Source organism: Telmatherina bonti (genome assembly GCF_933228915.1).
Source record: "Telmatherina bonti genome assembly, chromosome: 21".
Lineage (NCBI taxonomy): Eukaryota > Metazoa > Chordata > Actinopteri > Atheriniformes > Telmatherinidae > Telmatherina > Telmatherina bonti.
This window is the reverse complement of record NC_136630.1, coordinates 8455803-8479190: the sequence shown is the minus strand read 5'-3', so window position 1 is coordinate 8479190 and position 23388 is coordinate 8455803. Positions and strand designations below refer to the sequence as shown.

The following is a 23388-nucleotide window of genomic DNA, read 5'->3' as shown; positions in this document are numbered from 1 at the left end:
GTGCTTTGTGGACCTGGAGAAGGCATTCGACCGTGTCCCCCGGGGGCTCCTGTGGGGGGTACTCCGGGAGTATGGGGTACCGGACCCCCTTGTACGAGCTGTCCGGTCCCTGTACGACAGGTGTCAGAGCTTGGTCCGCATTGCCGGTAGTAAGTCGGATCCGTTTCCGGTGAGGGTTGGACTCCGCCAAGGCTGCCCTTTATCACCGATTCTGTTCATAACTTATATGGACAGAATTTCTAGGCGCAGCCGAGGTGTTGAGGGGATCCGACTTGGTGGCCTCAGGATTGGGTCCCTGCTTTTTGCGGATGACGTGGTCCTGTTGGCTTCATCTGGTCGTGATCTCCAGCTCTCGCTTGAGCGATTCGCGGCCGAGTGTGAAGCGGCTGGGATGAGAATCAGCACCTCAAAATCTGAGACCATGGTCCTCAGCCGGAATAGGGTGGATTGCCCTCTCCGGGTCGGGGGTCAGGTCCTGCCTCAAGTGGAGGAGTTTAAATATCTCGGGGTCTTGTTCACAAGTGAGGGAAGGATGGAGCGTGAGATCGACAGACGGATCGGTGCGGCGTCTGCAGTAATGCGGGCTCTGCGCCGGTCTGTCGTGGTGAAGAAGGAGCTGAGCCAGAAGGCGAAGCTCTCGATTTATCAGTCGATCTACGTTCCTACCCTCACCTATGGTCATGAGCTGTGGGGCGTGACCGAAAGAACGAGATCTCGTATACAGGCGGCTGAAATGAGTTTCCTCCGCAGGGTGGCCGGGCTCTCCCTTAGAGATAGGGTGAGGAGCTCAGTCATCCGGGAGGGGCTCAGAGTAGAGCCGCTGCTCCTTCGCATCGAGAGGAACCAGTTGAGGTGGCTCGGGCATCTGGTCAGGATGCCTCCTGGACGCCTCCCTGGTGAGGTGTTCCAGGCACGTCCCTCGGGGAGGAGACCCCGGGGAAGACCCAGGACATGCTGGAGGGATTACATCTCTCGGCTGGCCTGGGAACGCCTCGGGATCCCCCCCGCAGAGTTGGCAAATGTGGCTGGGGAGAGGGAAGTCTGGGCTTCCCTGCTTAGGCTGCTGCCCCCGCGACCCGACCCCGGATAAGCGGCAGAATATGGATGGATGGATGGATATTTAGCAGAACTTCTGAGCTTTGCATATTGTTGCAGTTTTGCTGTAAATTGTGGTTTTGGGGCGGGGTGATGTTTTCCTGACAGCATGGCACAATTCAGCTCATTTAAAGCCCTGTGCTGAGAACCACAGGGCTGCTGTGATGCCAGGTGCCCCTGCTGCGCCAAGACACAGTAAACAAAGGCCCACTGTGTTTCAGAGTCAGGGAAACAGCACATTCAGTGAACAAAAAGTGCTGCTGCACATGCTGCCTCATCACACCTTGCTCATGCATAGCCTCGTATGTGCACACTACCTCTCTATGTTCTTGCCTCTAATAAAGCTTAAAGACGTTAGCAGGGGGGGGTGGAGTCATTTACCTGCGTCACACAACTCTCCAGACGTTTGATAAAATAATCAGACAGAGTAAAGATTGACAAACAAAAAGCTGTTAAGTGGATCAAGATGAGTCATGAGTATGCTCAGCCGAGATAGAGGAATCTGCCAAACTTATCAGCTGACACAGTCATTTCATTTGTTTATCTTCTTTTGTGTAGTTTTCACCCCTGATGAGAGTCAGACATTTACTGTGTATCATTAACCTTTCATTGTATTGTCGTTTACCTTTCTCCATCTCCACCACAAATAGATCAATTTAAATCCCTATGTATATATATATATATATATATGTATATATATATATATATATATATATATATATATATATATATATATATATATATATATATATATATATATATATATATGTACATACATATATACATATATACATACATACATACATACACACATATATATATATATATATATATATATATATATATATATATATATATAAATTTTTATTTTCTTTTTTTTAACTTGAGAGCTTTTTTAAAATAAAAAACTTAGACTCACTAAAATCTTTGTTATTTAATTTCTGAAGCAAATAAAAACAAGCAATGAAAACCATGAGAGCTTGAAACTTTGGGTTTGAATATAAATCCTTGTCTTCGCTGTTATGTTAATCAACACCCATTATAAAGGACAATTATTCAAATATAGCTTGCATCTTAAAGCACATAAAAGTTGCTCATTCTCAGTCCTGATTGGCTAAGTAGCAATGGTTCCCTTCAACGGCTGGACAAACTCACCAGTTTCATTTATTAAGTCATGTAAAGATAAAAAATAAGTTAGTTGTCATTCTTGCCAACTTTCATTCCATCTAAACTAAGATTAAGAAGCATCTGAGAGTTCAAACAATCCAGCTTTGCCTATAAGAAAGAGATTTTTGCTCCATTGTGTATTCTGTTGGATTTTGACCCAACATTAGCTTTGGTAGAAGCTAATGCTAAAAATGTTTTTACATAGATTGTGAGCAATTCTACAAAATGAGTTAGTTTTCTACTGTATTTAAGTCATGCACTGCAAAAACTGAAATCTAAGTAAGATTAAAAATCTTAAATTGAGTACACATATGCTTATTTTTTAAAGGTAAGATAATTCTTAGTTTTTATGTCACAGAATTCCTCTTTGTTTTAAGAGTATTTTTACTTGTTTTGGGAAGTCTTAACAAGCCAAATTTTCTTGTTCTGTTGGCAGATAATTTATCTTATTTTAAGCAACATTTACCTAATTTTTGTATATTTTTTTCTTGTTTTTTAAGGCTGAGTTTTTGCAGTGTGTCACTGTGCAACACGGATGTTACATAAGTCTGCTGTGACTATGGGAGACCCTCAGACTTTAAACTATTGACATTTAACACAACAGAAGCTTAAATTGATTTCTCAGGGATTTCGATCCAAAGTCAAATATCACCACAGTGTAAGTCAATATAACTTTAATAAATCTTATCTTTACCGTTCACTGTGCCTTTTTCTAACCTCTTTGGTCTGTGCATCTAAAACCGGCTCACCATGACAGCAGCGATGTCGTCTGGGCTATCTCCATCCAGATCAAACTTGAAGGTCACCATCTTGTCGTTGTGTGTCTGCAGCTGACACTCGACCACCCTGTCCACTTTGTCAGAGAGCTACAGAAACAGAGAGGATCAATGGTAATGGAGGGTGTCTGTTTATCCTCAAAACCTTCAGAGGCAGCTGAGGGACATTGTGTTCTTGTTGATGTGTAAGGAAGTGCCATCATGCATGTATGAATATAATAGACAGCTGTGTGGGTACTATGTTCCTTTTGCACACGACTTTCCACATGATGTTGGTCTCCGTCAAAACACAGCCATTAAAAGACCACAGAGCGTCCCGATGTCAAAAAAAATAATGTAATGTATTCAAGGCGAAGAACAGCAAAGCTACTGAAAATGTTACATAACTAGGGAGGAGCTTAACCACAAGCTCATCAAATAAATGCCTCTGCTAATTAATTAATTCAGTCCAAGAAGATTTATTTCTTCATCTTCATGGATAAAAATGCATTTCTGGCGTTATAAAGAAAAACATTTGATTTGTCATACCCCTGTGATGCGAAGCCTTGAGCGCGCCCTCCTCCTGAACAGCTTCCCGGCCGTTCGTCTCGCTGCCGGTTTCTCGCTCTTCTCAGACAGGCCTTCGTAGCCGTCACTCAAACCTGAAGTCACATCGGAGGCGTAGCTGCAAAGAATAATTTCAAACCGAGCTTCTGGTTAGCACAGCAAATTCCTCTAAAAGCAATATAAAAGTCGGTTCATCATCGGCTGAAGCGTAGAATTCAAAATCCATCATTAGGGAGAAATTATAGAGTGCCTTTAATAATAACCAGCGGTGTAGAGCACCACATGAAACCTGTTTGTGTTCCAGTGGTATGTCTTTTTGGGTGTTAACAGTCAAGTTAAACAATCCACTTCAACAGCAGTCTGTTCAGAGTCTATAGGAGGAAGCAGCGTTGTTGTAACTTATACAACCAGCATGCTTGAGATTTCAGAGAACTGGGGAACATTCAGCATGTTTTATAAAAACATTTGGTTCAGCTAATTGTGTCTCAGGGGTCTTTTTAGATCTTTGTGGTTACAGACTCCCCTTAGTCCACCTCACAGAACAGGCTGCAAACATTTGCAGGCCTACTGGTTGGCAGAGTCTACACATTTCTATTAAAAAAAAACTCCACTTAATGGGTAACTTCAGTTAAAAGTAAAGCCTGTTTTCACAGACAAGCACTATGTACATGGAAATTAGACTAAATAACATTGTATATTTAGGATAACTTTGTAAATAGCTGTCCTGTTTGTGATTATTTTAAGTCAGTTCTCCTTATTTGTAATCATGGGCTTTTCTCAGAGGAATGACTGGGAGTGTGTTTTTCATCATAAATAGTGCATGACTGCCATATTATGGAAACACAACACTCAATTATTCTTGAGTTTTAGTCTCAGATGGGTGAGTCGGATAATGGCAACTCGTTGCAAATCAAAGAAAATGACAGTGATGGACAACACTTCATAAACAAGTCAGGTTAGTCTGAAATGAACCGAGTGCCTTACTTTTGTCCTGTTAGCTGAATGCGAACAACAAGTGTCCCTTATTTTGCATGGCAACAGTGCAGTTGAGAAATAATTAAAGTCTTATAACCCAGAAGAATCCTGCAGCACACACACACACACACATGCACATGATTTGCTCGTCCGCTGTCAGGTCTCATGCTGAGAATAAAGCCTCTCTCACTAACATCCCACCAACATGGAAAACAGGCTCTGCACAACATCTGAGACGCAGTCAAGTAGAAAGCTGCAAGGGTCCGTTCTGCTTCCCTGTAATAAAAACACGGAGGAGCCAGTCGATTGCCCCGAAGCTTGTTGTTTCAGCCCCACAGATGTGGACGGAGAGGAGTTAGAGGGGGAGACATTTCCTCAAGATTCACATTGATTTTCAGGTCTCTAACTTGAAGTAGGAAGGGATCGCTGGCTTTACTCCTTTGTTCAATGGATGGTGAGAAAAACAGAGAAGAAAGCAGCAACTTTACCTGTCCACAGGGGAGTTGAAGCCACTCGGAGACACTGATTTGCGATGCTCTGTGTTCGTGGACACTGCAATACTCTACAATAAAAAATGAGGAACATGGTTAAAATAAACACAGATTTGATTTTTACTTGATGAATTATAAAATAAATTAAATGGTTTATTCTAAACAAATTAGCCACTGAAACTGATATTTAGCTTTAGACATGTCTTTCTAGTTGCAACAATACAAATGGAAATCTTCCTTAAAAAAAAAAAAAAAAAAAAAAGCCATCTCCTTTGCTTATATCTGCCTGAATCTAAACAGAAGCCATGCTAACATACAACATCTATAAAACTGGATTTTCAGATTGAACTAAAAGCATGAGGATACTCCAGTAAGACAAATTTCGCAGTTTTAAACATACAATTCAACAAACATTCATCTAAAGCAACTATGCAACATTCTGGGTAGTTTGAAAAACAGAGAGAGCTAATCGTTTACTTTAGTTGAAAACATCTCCAGGTAACTAAAAATATTTGTAAATTAGGATTTAATTTCTTGGTAAAATCATGATGCATCATCACTGGGTGGGACGCATGCTGACCAGCTAAAAGAGGAGGTCTTGTAAAGTCCTGCATCAACATGCCACCCTGTACTCTCCATATAAAGTTCTTTACTGACGCCGCTCACCGAGGGGAAGCGCAGAGCCGGGATGGGGAGACCGTTTACAGTGGGGGTGCCGGCGTGCGTGTTGGAAGGGCTTGCGGGTGAGTTGAGGCTCCCGGCCTCCAGCGGATCCTGAAGACCGGAGGAGCTCAGGTCGCCGTCCGTCTCGCAGTCAGCTGTTTCAACAAAGCACATAAGTTATTAGCATGTGACCAGCTGTGACCTGAAAAAAACCGACATAAACGGTACCATTCACTCACGTACACGCGCGTTTAATGACCCCAAACTGTGATATGCCGTGTACACAAACACATGGATGCATGTAGATTAATTCAGTCGGGTGTTTCAGCAGAATATCTAAGCTGTTGTTTTAGAAACTGATATTTAAAAACGGAGAAATGTTCAGCAACTACAACACAGCACTCGCGCACACCATGAGATAAGACCTACAGGGACTGAATAATTCAGTTATCTACAGTATCACATTTCAATGTATCACTCTAATGTGCTTTGAGATCTGAACAGTTTTCTTGTTCAGTACATTTTTATATCTAAGAGTTTATTGAGGCCAAAGGATATTTTATCAAAACTTCGACAGCCTCGCTTCATCTTCCTGGTCAATGTCACGACGAAATGCTAGTTAACTTTCTAAATTTCATTAAATATATCTCCTAATTGTTGTGCATTAAACAATACAGATGCTGAAAGTGTGTATTTAGAAGGCGCTCCCTGCCTCTTGTTGCAGAAAAACGAATGTTCATGGGATGAGATGTGATAGAAAGCAGCTCACAGTTAGCAGAAGACAGGCTGTTGTGGCGGACATGGAAGTGCTGATCCACCTCAGGTTCTTCTGGCTCTGCAGGGTAGTTGGAGCTGACCCCAGAGTCTGCTGAACTGGTGACTGGGGATGAAATGGTGGCTGGTGGTGTGAGGGCTGGGGTGGGGGATTCTGCTGCAACAACATCCGCAACTTTAGGCGACGCCATCTGGAGCTCCGGTTCTTCTTCTATCGCTTCCTGACCCTGCTTCTTCTGACGCTCCTCCGCCTGTCTCCTTAGCTTCTCCCTCTGCCTCTTGATGGTCGTCACTCTGTCCCGAATGGCCTTGGCCACAAGCTTGAAGTCTGCTTCGCACACAAACCCAAGCACGACCTGCATAGCGGCACACGGATATCATCAGGGTACAACTTTAGCACACGTGTCAACAAGTGATGGTTCACTGAAAAATGCAGGTTTTGGACCTCATGCCCTGATCTTGGAAGCTGTGACATCAAATCATGATGAAGATATTTCTGCAAATGACATTTGCTTTGCAGCAGCACACACGCACTGCATCATTTGGCTATTTTGGCTATTTAAAGCTGCCTCCTGTGACAGTCGGTGGAGCAAAGCAGGACATTCAGTCCGAAAATGCCTCTCAACACATAGTCAGATTACAACAGATCGGCCAGACTAGATGCCCCCGGCTGATACCAAATTTGATCTTGATGAAATCTACCACAAAGAAGTAAACAAGTGAGGAATTGTGGCTTGTATTTTCATTAAAAGTGACCTCTATGGAAGGGGGTGGATTCTGGAGGACATCAGGGCCCGTTTCGTAACAAGCATGAGAGCCATTATATTATTAAAGACGGGACCTCAGCAGCTTCCTGAGACACGCTCTCACATTTCTAACCGGTGATGATTAAATGTTGAGCCGTGACCTTGACACTCTGTGCAAGGTGTTCCTTTTACATGTTACTGGTGTCGTAATAAAACTGTAAAAGCAGCATAATGAAGCTTAAACATTTTGTCAGTAAGGTTTGCTTTCATAGCTTGGCAGCAGGTGTCAAAAGATCTGGAGAGGAGCTCATAATGATATGATGCTAACAAGCAACAGAAATTTTGATGTGCAGGGAAACTGGCTGGGTGACAAACAAAGCTGATTCTGAGAATCTCCAAACCTAAAGTAAGTCTCCGTGTACTTTTTCAGAAACATTACCAGTGGATGCTCTCGATGCAATTCAATTCAATTCAATTCAACTTTATTTATATAGCGTCAAATCACGGCAATGCCATCTCAAGACGCTTTACAGACAGAGGGGAAAACATAATGAAGGCCAATTCATAACAGCCTATATAAGGAAACCAACAGATTGAGTTGAGTCCAACTCAATCTCCCATCCTGAGCAAGCACACTGGCAACAGTGGGAAGGAAAAAACTCCCTTTTAACAGGAAGGAAACCTCCGGCAGAACCCGGCTCAGGACAGGCAGCCATCTGCCTCTGCTGTGTGGGGGGAAGAGGACAGAAAGACAACAGACAACAGGAACTGCTACTCCCGGCCAGGGAGACCTGCTGAGACAGGAGACATACATGTTAATGATGCAACACTGTTATGGGGGGGGGGGGTAAAAGAAAGAGATAAAGAGAAAAAGAAAGAAGCTCAGTGTATCAGGAAATGTCCCTCAGCAGTCTAAACCTATAGCAGCATAACTAAGGGATGCTAACCATCCCTAGCTATAGGACTTATCAAAAAGATAAGTCTTCAGCCTAGTCTTAAAGGTGGGGAGGGTGTCTGCTTCCCTAACACTAACTGGGAGCTTATTCCATAAGAGAGGGGCCTGATAACCAAAGGCTCTGCCTCCTGCTCGGCTCTTTGAGACTCTAGGAACCACAAGTAAGCCTGCAGTCTGCGAACGAAGTACTCTACTTGGTATATAAGGAACAATGAGGTCTTTGATATATAGTGGTGCCTGGTTGTGGAGGGCTTTATATGTAAGGAGAAGGATTTTAAATTCTATTCTAGATTCAACAGGCAGCCAATGAAGAGGCTAAAACTGGAGAAATATGATCTCTCATGCTGGTTCTGGTCAGGACTCTGGCTGCAGAATTCTGGATCAGCTGAAGGCTTTTCAGGGCATATTTAGGACAGCCCAGTAATAGAGAGTTACAGTAATCTAGTCTCGAAGTAACAAAAGCGTGAACCAGTTTTTCTGCATCACCCTGAGACAGAATGTCCCTAATTTTGGCTATATTACGTAAATGAAAGAAGGCTGTTTTAGTAACCTGCCTAATATGTGGGCCAAAGGACAGGTCAGGGTCAAATATTACTCCAAGGTTTCTCACTGTAGCACTGGAAGCTAAAGTAATGCCATCCAGGTTCATTACAAAACCGGAAAATTTAGCTCTGAGTTTTTCAGATCCAACGAGAATTACTTCAGTCTTATCTGAGTTTAAGAGGAGAAAATTTCTAGACATCCAAGTCTTTATGTCTATGAGACAATTTTGTAGCCTATTGAGCTGATTTGTTTCATCTGGTTTAAAGGATAAGTATATTTGAGTATCATCTGCATAACAATGAAAGTTTATTCCATGCTGTCTAATAATTTTGCCTAAAGGGAGCATATATAGCGTGAAGAGTACTGGTCCAAGTACAGAACCTTGAGGAACTCCATGACTTACTGTAGTTTGTGAGGAGGACTTGTCATTTACATGAACAAACTGAAGTCTATCAGATAAATATGATTTAAACCAGCTTAACGCTGTACCTGTAATTCCAATCACCTGTTCTAGTCTTTGTAACAGAATGTTATGATCGACTGTATCAAATGCAGCACTAAGATCAAGCAAGATAAGTACGGACACAAGTCCTTTGTCTGAGGCCATAAGAAGGTCATTAGTAACTTTCACCAATGCTGTCTCAGTGCTATGATGAGCTCTAAATCCTGACTGAAACTCCTCGCATAAATTATTTCTGCTCAGGTGGGCATGTAGCTGAGCTGAAACTATTTTCTCCAGAATTTTGGACATAAACGGGAGATTAGATATAGGTCTATAATTTGCTATCACCTCTGGATCCAGAGATTGCTTTTTAAGTAAAGGCTTGATTACAGCAGTTTTAAATGATTGTGGTACATATCCTGTCACTAAAGACATATTGATAAGATTTAGTAGTGATGTATTAATTAAAGGGAAAATGTCCTTAAAGAGGCTCGTTGGGAGAGGGTCTAAGATACAGGTGGATGGTTTAGATGAAGCTTTTATTTTAGTTAATTCAGAGGGTTGGACAGGACAGAAACTATTTAGACACAAGTCAGATCCTGGTTCTAAGGATGCTTCGGAGACCACAACAGGCTCAACATTATAGGTAGAAGGAAGAGTATTGTGAATTTGATCTCTAATAGTGTCAATTTTATTCCTGAAAAAATACATGAAATCATCACAGCTAAGTGAGAAAGGAATACATGGCTCCACAGCGCTCCGGCTCCTAGTAAGCCTAGCTACAGTGCTGAAAAGAAACCGAGGGTTGTTTTTGTTTTCCTCTATCAATGATGAATAATAAGCTGTTCTTGCCGTACGTAAGGCTTTTTTGTATACAGCAATCAGTTGGTTTCTATTATAGGATCTGTATGAATTGGCTTGAGATGATGTGTATGATGATTCGTGTGTGTAAAATGCCCTGTGACAACATTGTTGTTAAGTGGCGCTATACAAATAAAGTTGAAAACATCCAGATTTATCACGATTAGCAGTCCAAATCAGCTCCACAGCCTCGCCTTCTTCCAGACAACTCACAAGAAGCAATCATCATCCATCAAGCCTGCGATGCCGAAGCCACCTACACCGTATCTGTTCTGATCTGGAATCAATTACTTTATTTCCTCACTAATGGCTGCTGCAAACTGGGTCAGCAATCTGTACTGGTTCACGTCACGTCTTGATGTGCGAGCCTACCATCTCCTGAGCCACCTCCTCGGGCACATCCTTGTACAGCTCAAAGAGGAACTCAATGGCGTTGTTGTCCTTGTACTTTCCGTGGAGCTTCTTGGTGTCGTCCATGCGCAGCCACAGCTTCAGGCCGGGCTTCACCATGTCGTCCTCCTCTGCCAGTTCCACGTGCACGCCATTGTTCTCCTGGAAGAAGGGGTGATCCAAAAGGTCTTGAATGGTGTACCTGCAGAAAAAAGGTTATTACGATGATTTTTTTTTTCAAATAACTGATATCACAGCTTCAGTACATGTCCCATATTTGACTATGTGAATGCATAAAGCACATTTTTATTTTTACCTTTCGTCTTTGATCATGCGAATGCAGCCCTCAATGATTTCCTTTAGTTCTGGGACTTTGACTTTGTAGAAACTGTCAGGTTTAATCCCCTGTTGAAGCATGAAAATAAGGATTAATGCTAAAAAAATATTTTTTAAAATCTCTGTTCAGAATAAATAACATTAAGCATGATCATCTCCTCGAAGAGTTGCAGTCTCGGAGGATCGAACTGGAGCAGTGATGGCCACTCCCAACTCTCTGTTAACGTAATCATCTGCTTTGTGACATCTGCCACTAGCCAACATGACATTTGACTCTGTGATCACGTCAATACCTTTGGAGGACAAGCCAAAGAGCGCATGAAAATAGAAAACAAGAAAATGCTCTCCCTTCTCTTTCCCTTCCTTTCATTTTAACTAATCTTTCAGAGACATTTTAACAAGTCGTAAGGGCTGCGCTTTCCGTTGCGTTTATCTAATGAGGAGAGATATTTATGCAAGCCTAGTCACGTACATAAAATCATGGTTGTCTGAATGCTATCGTGAAAAAAAACACAGATTAGAGAAGAGTTCCAGTTGCTGTACAAGCTCCGATTAAACAGGAAAAAAGCCAAGGTCAGAGAGATGTTTGGCCTGCAGATACTAACACATCCGGATGATGTCGGCTCAAACACCCAAACACAATTATTTAAAAGAAAAAGACCAAGTGCAGCGCTTTGCTATCGCATTTTAACACTGACATGTCACAGGGTGACACAGTAAGCGCTGCTTTGTCTGAACACAAATCATTTCTGCTGCTTGTTCACGTGGAGACAAAGAACAGATCTTAGAGCAGAGATGACAACAAAATGTTTTCCTTTTTCTCAGAAAAACAACCAGGCTTGACATTTGTTTTGGCCTCTGATGGGCTGATTCTGATCTCTTACATAATGATTTACTTAACTCAGTTATTGTCTAAGCGCCACTGCCACCCAGATGAATGACAATACTAATAAGAGTGAAGGTGATACAAAGCAGAGCATTATGTTTGATTGTTTTTTTTAACAGGTTACTTTAGTGTCCTTGGAGGCACTTTTATAATGAATTAGTTTTCCCTCGATCTAAATCCAATTTATGACTCGGCTCCTTTCCTGCGGGGATGGTGCTTAGATATGATCTTTCAAAGTATGTTAAGTGTGTATTGATATTCCTTTAGTGCACTCCATCTGGCTTTGAAAGAAGAAATCCCCATTATGTATTCAAAATAAAATTTTGGTATTCATTGACCTACATTTTATTATAATACATTTAGTTCACTTTTATTACATTGTTTTCATCCTGGAGCTATTTTTCATCATTTGAGAACATTAGATTAAGTTAATAATCCTAATATTGCTTTATATTTTATGCTGACAATAACTGCTGAATCTTGTGTTTATTGGTTCATGTCCATTCTGTGCATATCCAGGTTGAATCAATGACTTAAACTCACTAAATAAGCTTTTATTGTATATTTTGTTTATCATTTGATTTTGTGCATGACACACTGACAGTGGCCCGAAACACCTTTCCTACAGTTTTCATCGAATTCCACTAAACTGGTACTTACTGTGTGCAATTACAAGTTTAATTCTAATTTAATACAGTAATAATCTAATTTTATTTGTGTGTGGCCCTTTCTTGCATCAACGTGACAATGCCTCGGTGCACAAAGGAACAGTTGCTCTTTTCCTTGTTTATTTTGGAAGAAATCAACAGGCCAGTAATTAGCCTGAGCATCAACCACATCAAACACTTTAGCTTATACGTGAAGGGCAAGTCAGACCTTATCACCCAAAATCAGTGTTCACTGGTGCGCTTATGTAAACAGGAGCAAATCACAGCAGTCTGGAGGATGTAGTAATGCTTAAGTGTCATTGTATATCACAAGTCTTTTTGCCAAAGCCAGAGCCCCGTTTACACCCCAGACTAGTGAAAGGTCCCTCCTTTCATGTTCCACCTCCCAAGAAATTGAACTTAATTTGGACAGGTAGTTTTTGCGTAATCTTGTTGACACATAAATGGAACACACTTATGTTTCAGCTTTCATTTTGTCAAAGGAGATAAAACATTATGCAACAAGGTAATTGAAACACAGAGCTGAAAATCATATGTTTTGGTCATATGTCAAGCTATACTTCCAACTTCAGGCCTCTTTAATAGCAAATGACAACATAAAGTATTGAAGTAAGTGTTTAACGTTGTGGAAAAATGTAACTGCCATACAAATAAATTGACGCGTCATCTGTACTCAATATAAAAAATAAAACATTAATGATTGTGGATTTTTTTTTCTTTGAATATAGTTGCATGACTAAGTCGCTCTGACTGCACAGGGAATGTCATTATGCTCCTGTTTGTAAAATATCCAGACCCACTCTAACTTTTTGGCATTCTCATCATTTCTTGGCTTTCCAGTCTCCGTCAGACACTGTTTGCTTTGCATATGTGACACACAGGAAAGAAACAGCTCTCTTTGTAGAGTAAAGACTGAGACACTTTTTCCAAAACATATAATTCTGCCATCGTCTACTCTTCTGGTGGCGTCATCACTCGCAAAAGCAGCTGAAATATAGCAGCCGACTGCCTAATGTCTACTACTTGTACTTCCTCTTAACTAAATAAAGTCCAACTTCTTTTTTAAATAACATTGTAATATATGTTGAATGCAGCATCACTTTCCCAGACTAAACAGTTTGTGTCAGTATAGTAAAAATATTCCAAGTTATTTTAAGTTCAATGTTACCATATTTAATTATTTCTGCCTTTTGTCAAAAAGATCAACATGCATCAGCATCAAGCAGCTATTTTAGTTGTTCTGTTCAAACATCTTCGGGACAATAAAAGTGACAGCGAGAACCAGTTAAACGGGATCTTTAAACCTTTAAATACACTGTTGTTGAGTAAAACATGTACCATCCTGCGTCATGATTGCAGGATGAAAAGAGAAAAGCAGTACGATTACTGCTCCTATGCATCCCGAGCAAGTAATGACACAAAGAGTTTCTTTTATCAACATGAGGAAGCTTTTTTCCACGCATTCAGGGTGTTCAACGCTATACATGACATATTCCAGTCCTTCTCTCTCTAATTTCTATGTGCACATGGAGGAGAGCACACACATGTGAACAATTATGTCAAATAAGGGGGTGGAAATGACGTGGCCCACTTCTGTTCCTTGACTTACACTGGTGACTTTGCGGTAGATTTGGGCTGCGTTTTGGCACTCAGAGTACGGGTACTCAGAGGTGGCCATCTCCAGGATGCACATTCCCAAGGCGTAGACGTCCACTGCTTCGTCATACTTCTCCTCGTACATCTCTGGGGCCATGAACTCTGGTGTTCCTGTGAGGGTTCAGGGCATAAGTACTTAGTAATTACTACTTAATCATTACAGGAGAACAGAAACCTTAACATAAGTATGTGTTAATGGATATATCTTATATTTCTGGTAACAATTTTCATGTTTCAGACACCTGAACATTGACTAATTATCCCCTTTATTAAACCTGACAATCATGTTTGTTTTCCGCAGATGTCTTTGAGTTCTGGCTCAGATACAAACTCCTTAAAGAGATTCCTATCTATGTAGCTTCTGAATACTGCACTGTGTTAACATTGCTTGAACTTTATTGTTAAACATTTAACCTAGAGTGCCTTCTTTTTCCAAGAGTTTTTGCTGAAAACAGCTGAGAAGTAGATTGACTTGATCAGTAAAGCAGAAAAAGAAACAGTAAAGCTCCTATTTTCTCTTTGCCATACAAGTGCCTCATGATACAGAAGTGGGTTAATGAGTCTGTTAAAAACTCTCTATGGGTTTAACTAAAGGGTCAAGCAACAGAAAAACATACAGAACAAGACTTCTAGAAAAAACATTTTATGTGCAAAATGAATTAGCATTGTCTGGTTCTAGAAGAAAACAAGGGTTCACAGCACACCTTGCTGAAGTAATTTTTATAAAGATTTTCCTCTTCAGTAAACAACCTGTTAACTTTAAAGGCATAATAAGCTGAAAAGACAGACTTTCCTTTGTTAAACAAATACCTACAGCACTGCTAGGAGCTTATTTGACTTTACTTTGGCACAGCAAAGGTGTTAGCAGAAAGCTAATAGCTAAAGGCTAAAAAAAAGGGATGTTAGCAATAACAGCGCTAACGTTCTGCTAATTTGTGAATTACCAACAACCAATAACAGCAGTGCTGGAGGGTAATGCCAAAGCACATTTCTACCTCCACATGAGCATTTTAGAACAGCAACATGTCCACAAGTGTGCCTTTTTAATAAGCTGCAGCTGCAAACAAACATGTTGTTGCTACTGACTGTTGTTAAACTCTTATATAACTCTTAAATGTTGCTATTTTTTCAATGGGAAAGCATCATTATGGTGAAGTAATGTGAGTGACGGAACTACAGGAAACATAATCTCGTGACCAATTAAATTGGAATATCCAAGAGTGCATGTTGATTTTCCTAACAGGATAACTAATTTCTCTTGCGTAGTTGCATGAGATTTGAGTGGGCAAGGGATTATTGCCAGCATACACCTAAACAGACTCACAATAAAACATAAAAAAGTAATAAAAGTGAATAACATACCGAGTTATATCCGAATGATCTACAAAGACATTTTACATGTGGTGACGTGTGTGTGAGACACTTTGCGAACCGGGACGACAGACACAACATTGCAATGCATTCATGGCAATCTCTAGAGAATTTTCATTCCTCTTTCTGCAAAACTCCCAGCTGTTTTTTCAGATTTAGAAAATTGTTTATTTATAATTCATCCTTTTCCAACATAATTTCCCTTTTGGGCTTATTAAAATATTATCCTATTAAATGAAAATAAAATTAAAAGATAATATAACTTCCCACAGCCTGGTTCCCTAAACTACATATTTTTTTAAAAATTAAATACATATATTTTTATTATTCTTGCCTTTTTTCTGCACTTTTAATCTCCTTCTGTTATTCTAATTTTGTGTTTTTTTGTGTTAGTCTGCCAAGGGTTTTAGGATAGACATTAGATTAGCTATAATACTGCATTTCCACGTTTTATGTTGAATATGCACTGTCTCTCTTAAAAAAAATAAAAGAAACTGAAATAAACAGATAATATTTGTGTGACGGGCCTGAAAACAGCTATCTGTTTAATGCAGAAGGTATGACTAAAAACAACTACTGCAGCAAAAAATTTAACCTGGCCAACAAATTGATGTTGAAACAGCCTGTTAAAATGGGAAGCAATTTCCAGTGAAATAGCTCTGACTGAAGCACTGATAGGAATGGGTAACTACTATTTGTTTTAAGGGAGACTTTATGACTCTTTAGTCAACAACTGGGTAATATCACAGTATAGACCCGATGTTGGGACTAAGCTGACAGATTTTACAATAATGCTGTTAGCATAAAACAGTGTTTTGTTTTTGGTTTTTATCTGGTTTGATTTTAACTTCTTTGACAATTAAAATAAAGTGCCACTATAAGCAAGTATCAGCAGTTCATTACACTGCATCTGATAGCTGGCCATTTCTAAATGTACTTGATGGCGAGGGGCAATTTTCTGCTCGATTAGAGGCCATTTAAGCAGTGGTGCTGCATTATAAAACACAGACAGGAAGTTAAACAGAGTTGCTTAATGTCAGCCTACATAAGCAAGGAAATATTTTACATGTTCAGTCATTTCCAAAGGGTTTTTGATGATTGTAAAGTATCAAATTAAAACCAAAACTGTGCTTTAGGCATTGTTTCTTTCAGATTTTACCTACCTATGACACTTTTAGCAAATGAGGCACTTTTGAGAGTGGCCAGCCCCAAATCTCCGATCTTAACGGAGCCAGTGGGACCGGTGATGAAGATGTTGTCACACTTGAGGTCGCGATGGATGATGGGAGGAGTGCGAGTGTGCAGGAAGTGAAGCCCTTTGAGGATCTGACGACTCCAGCGCTGCAGCAGTTTTAGTTTCATCTCCTTGAATCTCTTTAAGTACCTAAAACAGAGAAGAGGATGAGCTCCAACACCTGAGTGTAAACATGTCAAAACACAGCAAGAAGAGGAAGCTTTTAAGAGCCACAAAGTCATTTATTTCTTATTCTGACAGCTAAGAGGAAGTTTTAACATGACCAGGTTTCCTGAACTTTCTCCCAGGATATTGTATAACTATTCATTCCTTTTACTGTACGGCTACTTTAAGACAATTAGACACAAATTTCCAAATTTATATACAAGGCAAATGTTGATCTGAGAAAGAGTATGTCCCATTCGAGAAACAAGCACAAGGAAGGAAAGAGTATGGATGTGGAAACTCACGTCTTGAGCGTGCCTGAGGTCATGAGTTCAGTCACCAAGATGATGCACTTGTGGCCTTTTACCGTCGACTTCCAGGAGTCATGGAAGCGTACGATATTTGGGTGCTGCAACCCTTTCAGCATCTCTACTTCCTCACTGAAACGCTGCCGCTCTGCCTTGGTGAGCTTTCGAGTCTGCAAGAAAATGATATCATGAAACACATTAACATCTGGCTGCTTTCATGAAATATGCCAAACCTGATTGTTTGCCTCTTATTATAAAAAAAAACTATTCCTGATCTTTGCTAGTTTACTTTCAAACCAAAGCTTTTGAAGAATCAGTTCACAATCTAAACTGATTGTGAACTGCATGTACAAGATATGGTTAGGAGTCGTAACTTAATGGACCTTGAGGCAAGATTGTTTTGCCAACCATAAAAATTGCAGTTGTGTTGACAATGCTGTGAGGGTTTAACACACACTTGTCAAGGTTACGCACGATTACGCAAGTTGGATGCAATAAACACAGCAGATCTACATGGGATCAATTTGATGTATCGCTGCTCCGTAAGCTAATGAGCTCACTGTCGAATTGGAAGTCACAGGTTGATCCATGTGGGTGACCTTCCAGTTATGTAATCACATTTATTGTCCAATAAAAGCAGTTCCGACTTTATTAATTTATGGAAGACATTTCCAAAAATGTGTGTAAAACTGATGCGAACGCTGCAATCAGGTTGGATGAACAAAGACATTTTTGTGCTTCCTCTAAGGATGAATAGCCTGATTTAGCCGCTGGTGGAGTAACTCTGCCTGTGGTGGGTGGTTAGTGGAAAACTCCTGGGAGACTCCAGGACCATGAATCCTGCATTGAGACAGATTTCTGGGAAAAATGTTTTATGTGTGTTTATGCTTACAATCAGCTCGACTGCTGCTCCTGCAAACACCGAGCTATCATCATCAGCACAGGAGGCAGACTGTCTGAAAACCTGCCCCGTATGAGGTCACACAATGAAAAACTCCTTTTTTTACCTGCGTCAGTCAGCTGTCAAAATGTCATATTACACCTCTGACTCCAGCCCTGTGTCAAAAAAGTCAAAGCACAACCGCAACCTCTGGCCTGAGGATTACTCGCAGGTCAACAGCTATCTCTTTATGACGTAAACAAAAGTGGCCCCTTACCGCTCATATATAAACCCTCTCTCAGAAACACTAAATGATTAACAAAAATCTCAAAAAGATACTCGGTTAAGGATGAGAAGTAATGATTGTAACAAGTTTAAATATCACTGTGCCTCAACAACTCGATTAAATTAGACAAAGTTAGATTCATCTTTCAAATAAGTGAGTTAGGTTTCAATCTAATTTGTCCTGGATACACTAAATTTAGCTTTATAGATGCTGAGGTTCACCACTGCCTTAGCTAACTATGCTCTAAAATACATAAGAAAACACATTTAATGCAACACAAATGAAAGTGTAGCTACATGGGACTGTGTGCAGTTCATATGGGAGCCATATGGGAGGTATGATAACATAAGACCCCCAGGTAGAGAGGTTTGTCTCTTGTGGGTAGACGCCTGTGCAAAGAAATGAAAGCAGCTTGCAGCAGAGTTGGCGTAACATGCCGTAGGTATGGCACACAGCCCTGCCAATAGGAAACCCTGGCACTTCCAAAACCACAAGTGTTACTACATCTTGGCATGCTGGACGGCAAGACTGCAAACTCCTAAAACTTTAAAAGGCAGAACTTCTTGGAATAACCAAAATCTTGCTGTGGTAACCAGGAACAACAAGGCTGGAGTTGGTAATCACTGATTATTTAATCCAAACCTGCCTTCCATTCAAATCGGCCATTGTTCATTTAGAAAGTCAGAAAGTGGAAAATGGATTACGAAATGGAATGCAGATGGAAAAAGCAAAGTGCTGCCTTTATGTGGAGAGGCAGTCATATGACCATATTGCTGCTGATGCTGACTTGTTTCAGTAAAAACAAGCTATTAAGCTGTGGCTAATAGCATAAATTAGAAAAGCACTAATCCATTGGTGTAACAAAGTGGGTGGGTGGAGGGTTTTAAATCATAAAAGACACCAGCTGATCATAAAGAAAAAAAAGGTTAACAGACAAGATTATCCCAAATAACTTTAGTCTGAAACGCTCTGGCATCTTCTGAAGAGGGAATAATCAGTGCAAACCATATCAAACTTTTCCATGGAATATTAAAACACATGTCTGTGTTTCCGACCCTCACCTCCCCCCCCCCCCTTCTCTCCTTCAAAACTGAAGCCACAAACACATTGTGCAACCTCCAACAAAAACAACAATGCAGGGGATGTTCTACAAACACACACACACACACACACACACACACACAAAATCAACATTTTGAGATGACAAGTGTGTTTATCTGTAAATAAAAAAAACCTGTACTGAGAAATGTATGAATTAGCCTCTGAGTTATTCTTAGCCACTGGAAGGTGAGCTGAGCTGGGGGTCTGCAATAGCTGAGGTTGGAAACACTTGGGCTTGATGCCACAGAAGTGGAGTTACATAAGCAGCACTGATGGTAGAGGAGCCATCGGTATTAAGAAGTCCCTGTCAGCGCTTCTATTATGACAACCGGGACATGAACATGACGACACGCCAGCCAACTCCAAGCCAGGTGGCGCACACTGTGGCTTAATACGGGAATGAGCTGGGGTCCTGATGTTACGCTCACACAGATAAAGTCAGCCTGGACAAGGTTTGGATGATATCCAGTCAGTGTGGGCAGAATCTTGGCTAAAAACAGAAAGGAAAAGTAGGGCAAGTGAAAGAAAATAGACTCAGTCATATTACCTAAAGCCTGCAGGGATGTGTGTGGAGTTAGAGAGTTTTTTCCACGTGCTTTTACTTTAAGCGGTGCACAAGTGAGAATTCAATTGATACGTTTAAATATTTTACCTTAAATAGATTTTTTTCCTTGTGAGGCCACTACTTTATCCTCAATACATGTTGCACTGATGTTTTTCCAAGTTGCATTCTGAAACACTTTGCTGTCTCTTTTGTAAAAAGAGTATTGATCCCTTTTTATATGAAAGCATCCATTATTTTGCAACCGTGATGGCGTGCTGCAGCCCTTTAAGCTTATTGGTTGTACAGAAACAGTACAGTTTAATTAGAAAGGTTTCTCGTTGTTGTTGTTTTATTAACTGAGACTGTCAAACTAAATTACCCTCTTGGGATGAGTAACGTTGCCTTTAAAAAAAGGATTTTCAACAGGCCTTGCTCTGATTTCACTGTTGCTTACAGACTATTTCCAGTTGCAGGCAAACGAAAATCAGTTTTAAGGTACCGAGCATTATTTATATGTTGGTTTTGTTTATTAAAATGCATTTAATGCATTATTAAAATATGAAAAATGGCAAATATGTGTTATTTGATAAGGGAAGATTTTGTTTTTGTTATAAAATGTGTTTTCTTTTTTTATTACAAACTGGATTTATTAAGAATCTTTAGGTTTCAGACTGCAGAAAACCAACAATTTGAGAAAATCTGGGAAATAATTTTCTGACATCTGAAATATTTACAGACTGAACAATAGACGAGTTAAAAAAACAAAACAAAGGTGAGTTAACTGAATATATGAAGCACTCGGTTGTAGGAAAGCAGACAAGACTGACCATACTATATGAAGTGATGAGCCAGAACTTGCTGTAGAATTCTGGAAACGATCATTTTGCATACCTACAAATCTATCTTGACCTCACTCTGAACCCCTTGAGGGACTTAAAGGCATGTCTTCACCCCTCTTCCTGTCATGGACTTATTTTGAAAGTGCTGCTAACAGGCCATAACTCGTGCGTCCCAGAGGCTTGCAGAACGAAGTCTTGTAGATAAAGACCAGAGTTCACCGGGACCTTTTTACGACCTGAGAGACCTGAACTGCTGCAGCGCTACTGAACAACTGTGACGACGGGCTTAGGATTGAGGTCATAGACAACATGAAAAAAAGAAAAAAAAAAAGGCTGACTTCACCACTACAAGACTGGAATACCTGCCATAAGTGACACACGTTGTGTTTAAACACGCACGTAGGCACTTAGAGTGGTACAGTGTTGCATTTAGATGTTTGTAGGTGAGAACTGAGGTGGCAGTGTGCTTATTCCAAGAAAAACTGACATAGTTTGTAAATGGAGCAGGCAAAGGGGAGGTTAGCCATTAATCTCATAAGGATTGAGGACTCAAACAGGCCTCTCACTCTTGAGAACCTGACTTGACTTCTGGCACCCAGCTAATTACCATCTAGCTGCAGCATTACACTATCTCTTATGTGTTTTAATCACGAAAAGTGGTTTATCAAGCAAATCTGTTTTAATCCGGTTAAGCCCCCCATTTTTTTTATAATTATAAAAACTATATAATTATGTGATAAATCTATGGATAATCCCTCTTAATTTAATATCAGATAGCCAAGAAAGACACAATGACTCCATCTATCTGTGCAGCTCTGTTTAGATAAATGCATAGCCATGCGGTTTATCGGGAAATATTGCATCGCTTTGTTTGAGAGCCGATGTGGGAGCAGGGAGATCTTTTATTGTCTGTTTACTTTGGTATTCTTAGCAAGTCTTCACCTGTCTGGTGTTTGCTTTTAGTAGCTCATTAAAAACTCAGTTGCTCCGCATGTATAGAACAGCCCTCCTCCCTTTTACAGTGTTCTCTTCAATCATCTGTTCGCTTTTCCAGCTAAGAATTGAGTTCCACGATGACATAAACGGATGATGTTGCCTGACATGCTACATGCCCGATTCATTCCATTCCTTCCGATGCATGAGCGCTGTATCATCGCCTTTTATTGCGTTACTTACATGCCATGTTTGAGCTGTTTTCACAAAGGTCATTTCAGGGGATGAGTGTGAAAGGAACAAACTCTCTGTCCTCTTTAGGAAACCCAGTTAACCACAGAAAGATCACAAGACGCCCAAAGGACACAGCTTGTAAGAGTATTGTCTTAACAAACAGAGCCGAGGAGTTAAACATGATGACTCGCAGGAAAAGCAAGGGGGTGGAAGGGGGCTTTGTAATGGATCTGACCATATTATGCAATCAGGTACAAATAGTTTTAGGCCTGCTAAGGCCTCACTGGCATAAATATCTCTCGACTAAAATGTTTTTTTGGGAGGAAACCGTTGGGGTATATCTGTAGCTGTCGGTTTGCTCCTGGCTGAACTGTGTTAACACCTTCTTAATGAAGCTTTTATGCAAGAAAACAATAAAAAAAAAAGTGGATTTTTGCAATTCCATAAGTCTATTTTGTAAACACATTTATCATTTCCACACTGAGCATTACTGTTGAAAACTATGCTTTACACAGACTAATATAATTAATGTAAAAGTCCATAATTACATTTGCTACGGCTATAAAGGGCCAAAGCAAACCTCAGGGCTCTTAAACCTGATTAGACAAAACATACAGTCGAAGCAGCCAAAAAAACACGATAAGCCTCTCCTCGCATCACACATTTTTTCTGGTTATTTGCTTTTTATCTGATGCTTTTGAAATTCTGTTTGAATAATATTATTCTTTTCCTGACAAAGTGGCTGTGAGAGCAAAAGGCTATCTGAACATTTAAAACACCTTTCAAGCGCCTGAACTTAAACCAGAAAATACTGTAACATTCCACCCTCTTCAGATGAACCCATAAACCCCGCAAACCTGAACTGCCTTTAAATGTTTACGATCACGAAAGGTTTTTGTAAAGAGACTACAGGTCTCAGCAAGTTTCTGTCAATTCACATCTGACAGGTTTTGAAGGTGTGTCCCTCCTGGGTGCATTATTTTTAACAGGAGCTGTTAGAAAGACCAGAAGTAAAACATTTGAACATGTGTGTTTGTATGGAACGTTCAAGCCTACTGAAGGCAAATGTTTACAGCTATTTCTCTTGTAAATGCATACTTGGGAATGCATCGACTTAAAGCTGCATTTATTACAGTGCAAGAGGTAAAAGATGTACAAAGGTTCTGGAAAAACCCAGTTTTCCATGAACTGGGGCTAACTTTATAGAAAGGTTAATATTCAAAGATTTATCAAAGGTTAACAAAGTATTTATGATGCTTTAGTGATTAGTAATAACCCAGATAGAAATGAGATTTTGGGTTGCCAGGTTGTTAAAAAAAAAACCCTCAAAAGATGAATTACCTGTTTTATTTTTCTTTTTTTATTGTAAAAACATTTAAGGTGCTGTTAGCATTTCAGAATGTGAGCTGCTAAACAGGCCAATGGATCTTTGCCCAAAAAGGCAAAATAAGAAACTGGGCTGATGTGGGCTCTGGAAATTAAGTGCAAATTATTAGTCATTATTCAAGGCAATAAACTACGTC

At 40.2% G+C, this 23388-nt stretch overlaps 1 protein-coding gene across 1 annotated transcript in view; it reads right to left on the bottom strand.

The window, feature by feature from the left end:
* wnk4a (WNK lysine deficient protein kinase 4a) overlaps nucleotides 1-23388 on the bottom strand; it is a 50382-nt gene that overhangs the window by 15140 nt on the left and 11854 nt on the right. Inside the window, exons 3-12 of the mRNA XM_079261421.1 lie at nucleotides 17046-17218; nucleotides 16505-16725; nucleotides 13924-14081; nucleotides 10741-10829; nucleotides 10407-10626; nucleotides 6483-6843; nucleotides 5717-5868; nucleotides 5048-5121; nucleotides 3567-3702; nucleotides 3012-3128 (exon numbers count right to left, since the gene is read on the bottom strand). Coding sequence (XP_079117547.1) covers nucleotides 3012-3128; nucleotides 3567-3702; nucleotides 5048-5121; nucleotides 5717-5868; nucleotides 6483-6843; nucleotides 10407-10626; nucleotides 10741-10829; nucleotides 13924-14081; nucleotides 16505-16725; nucleotides 17046-17218 — 1701 coding nt within the window. The remainder of the gene's footprint in view (nucleotides 1-3011; nucleotides 3129-3566; nucleotides 3703-5047; nucleotides 5122-5716; nucleotides 5869-6482; nucleotides 6844-10406; nucleotides 10627-10740; nucleotides 10830-13923; nucleotides 14082-16504; nucleotides 16726-17045; nucleotides 17219-23388) is intronic.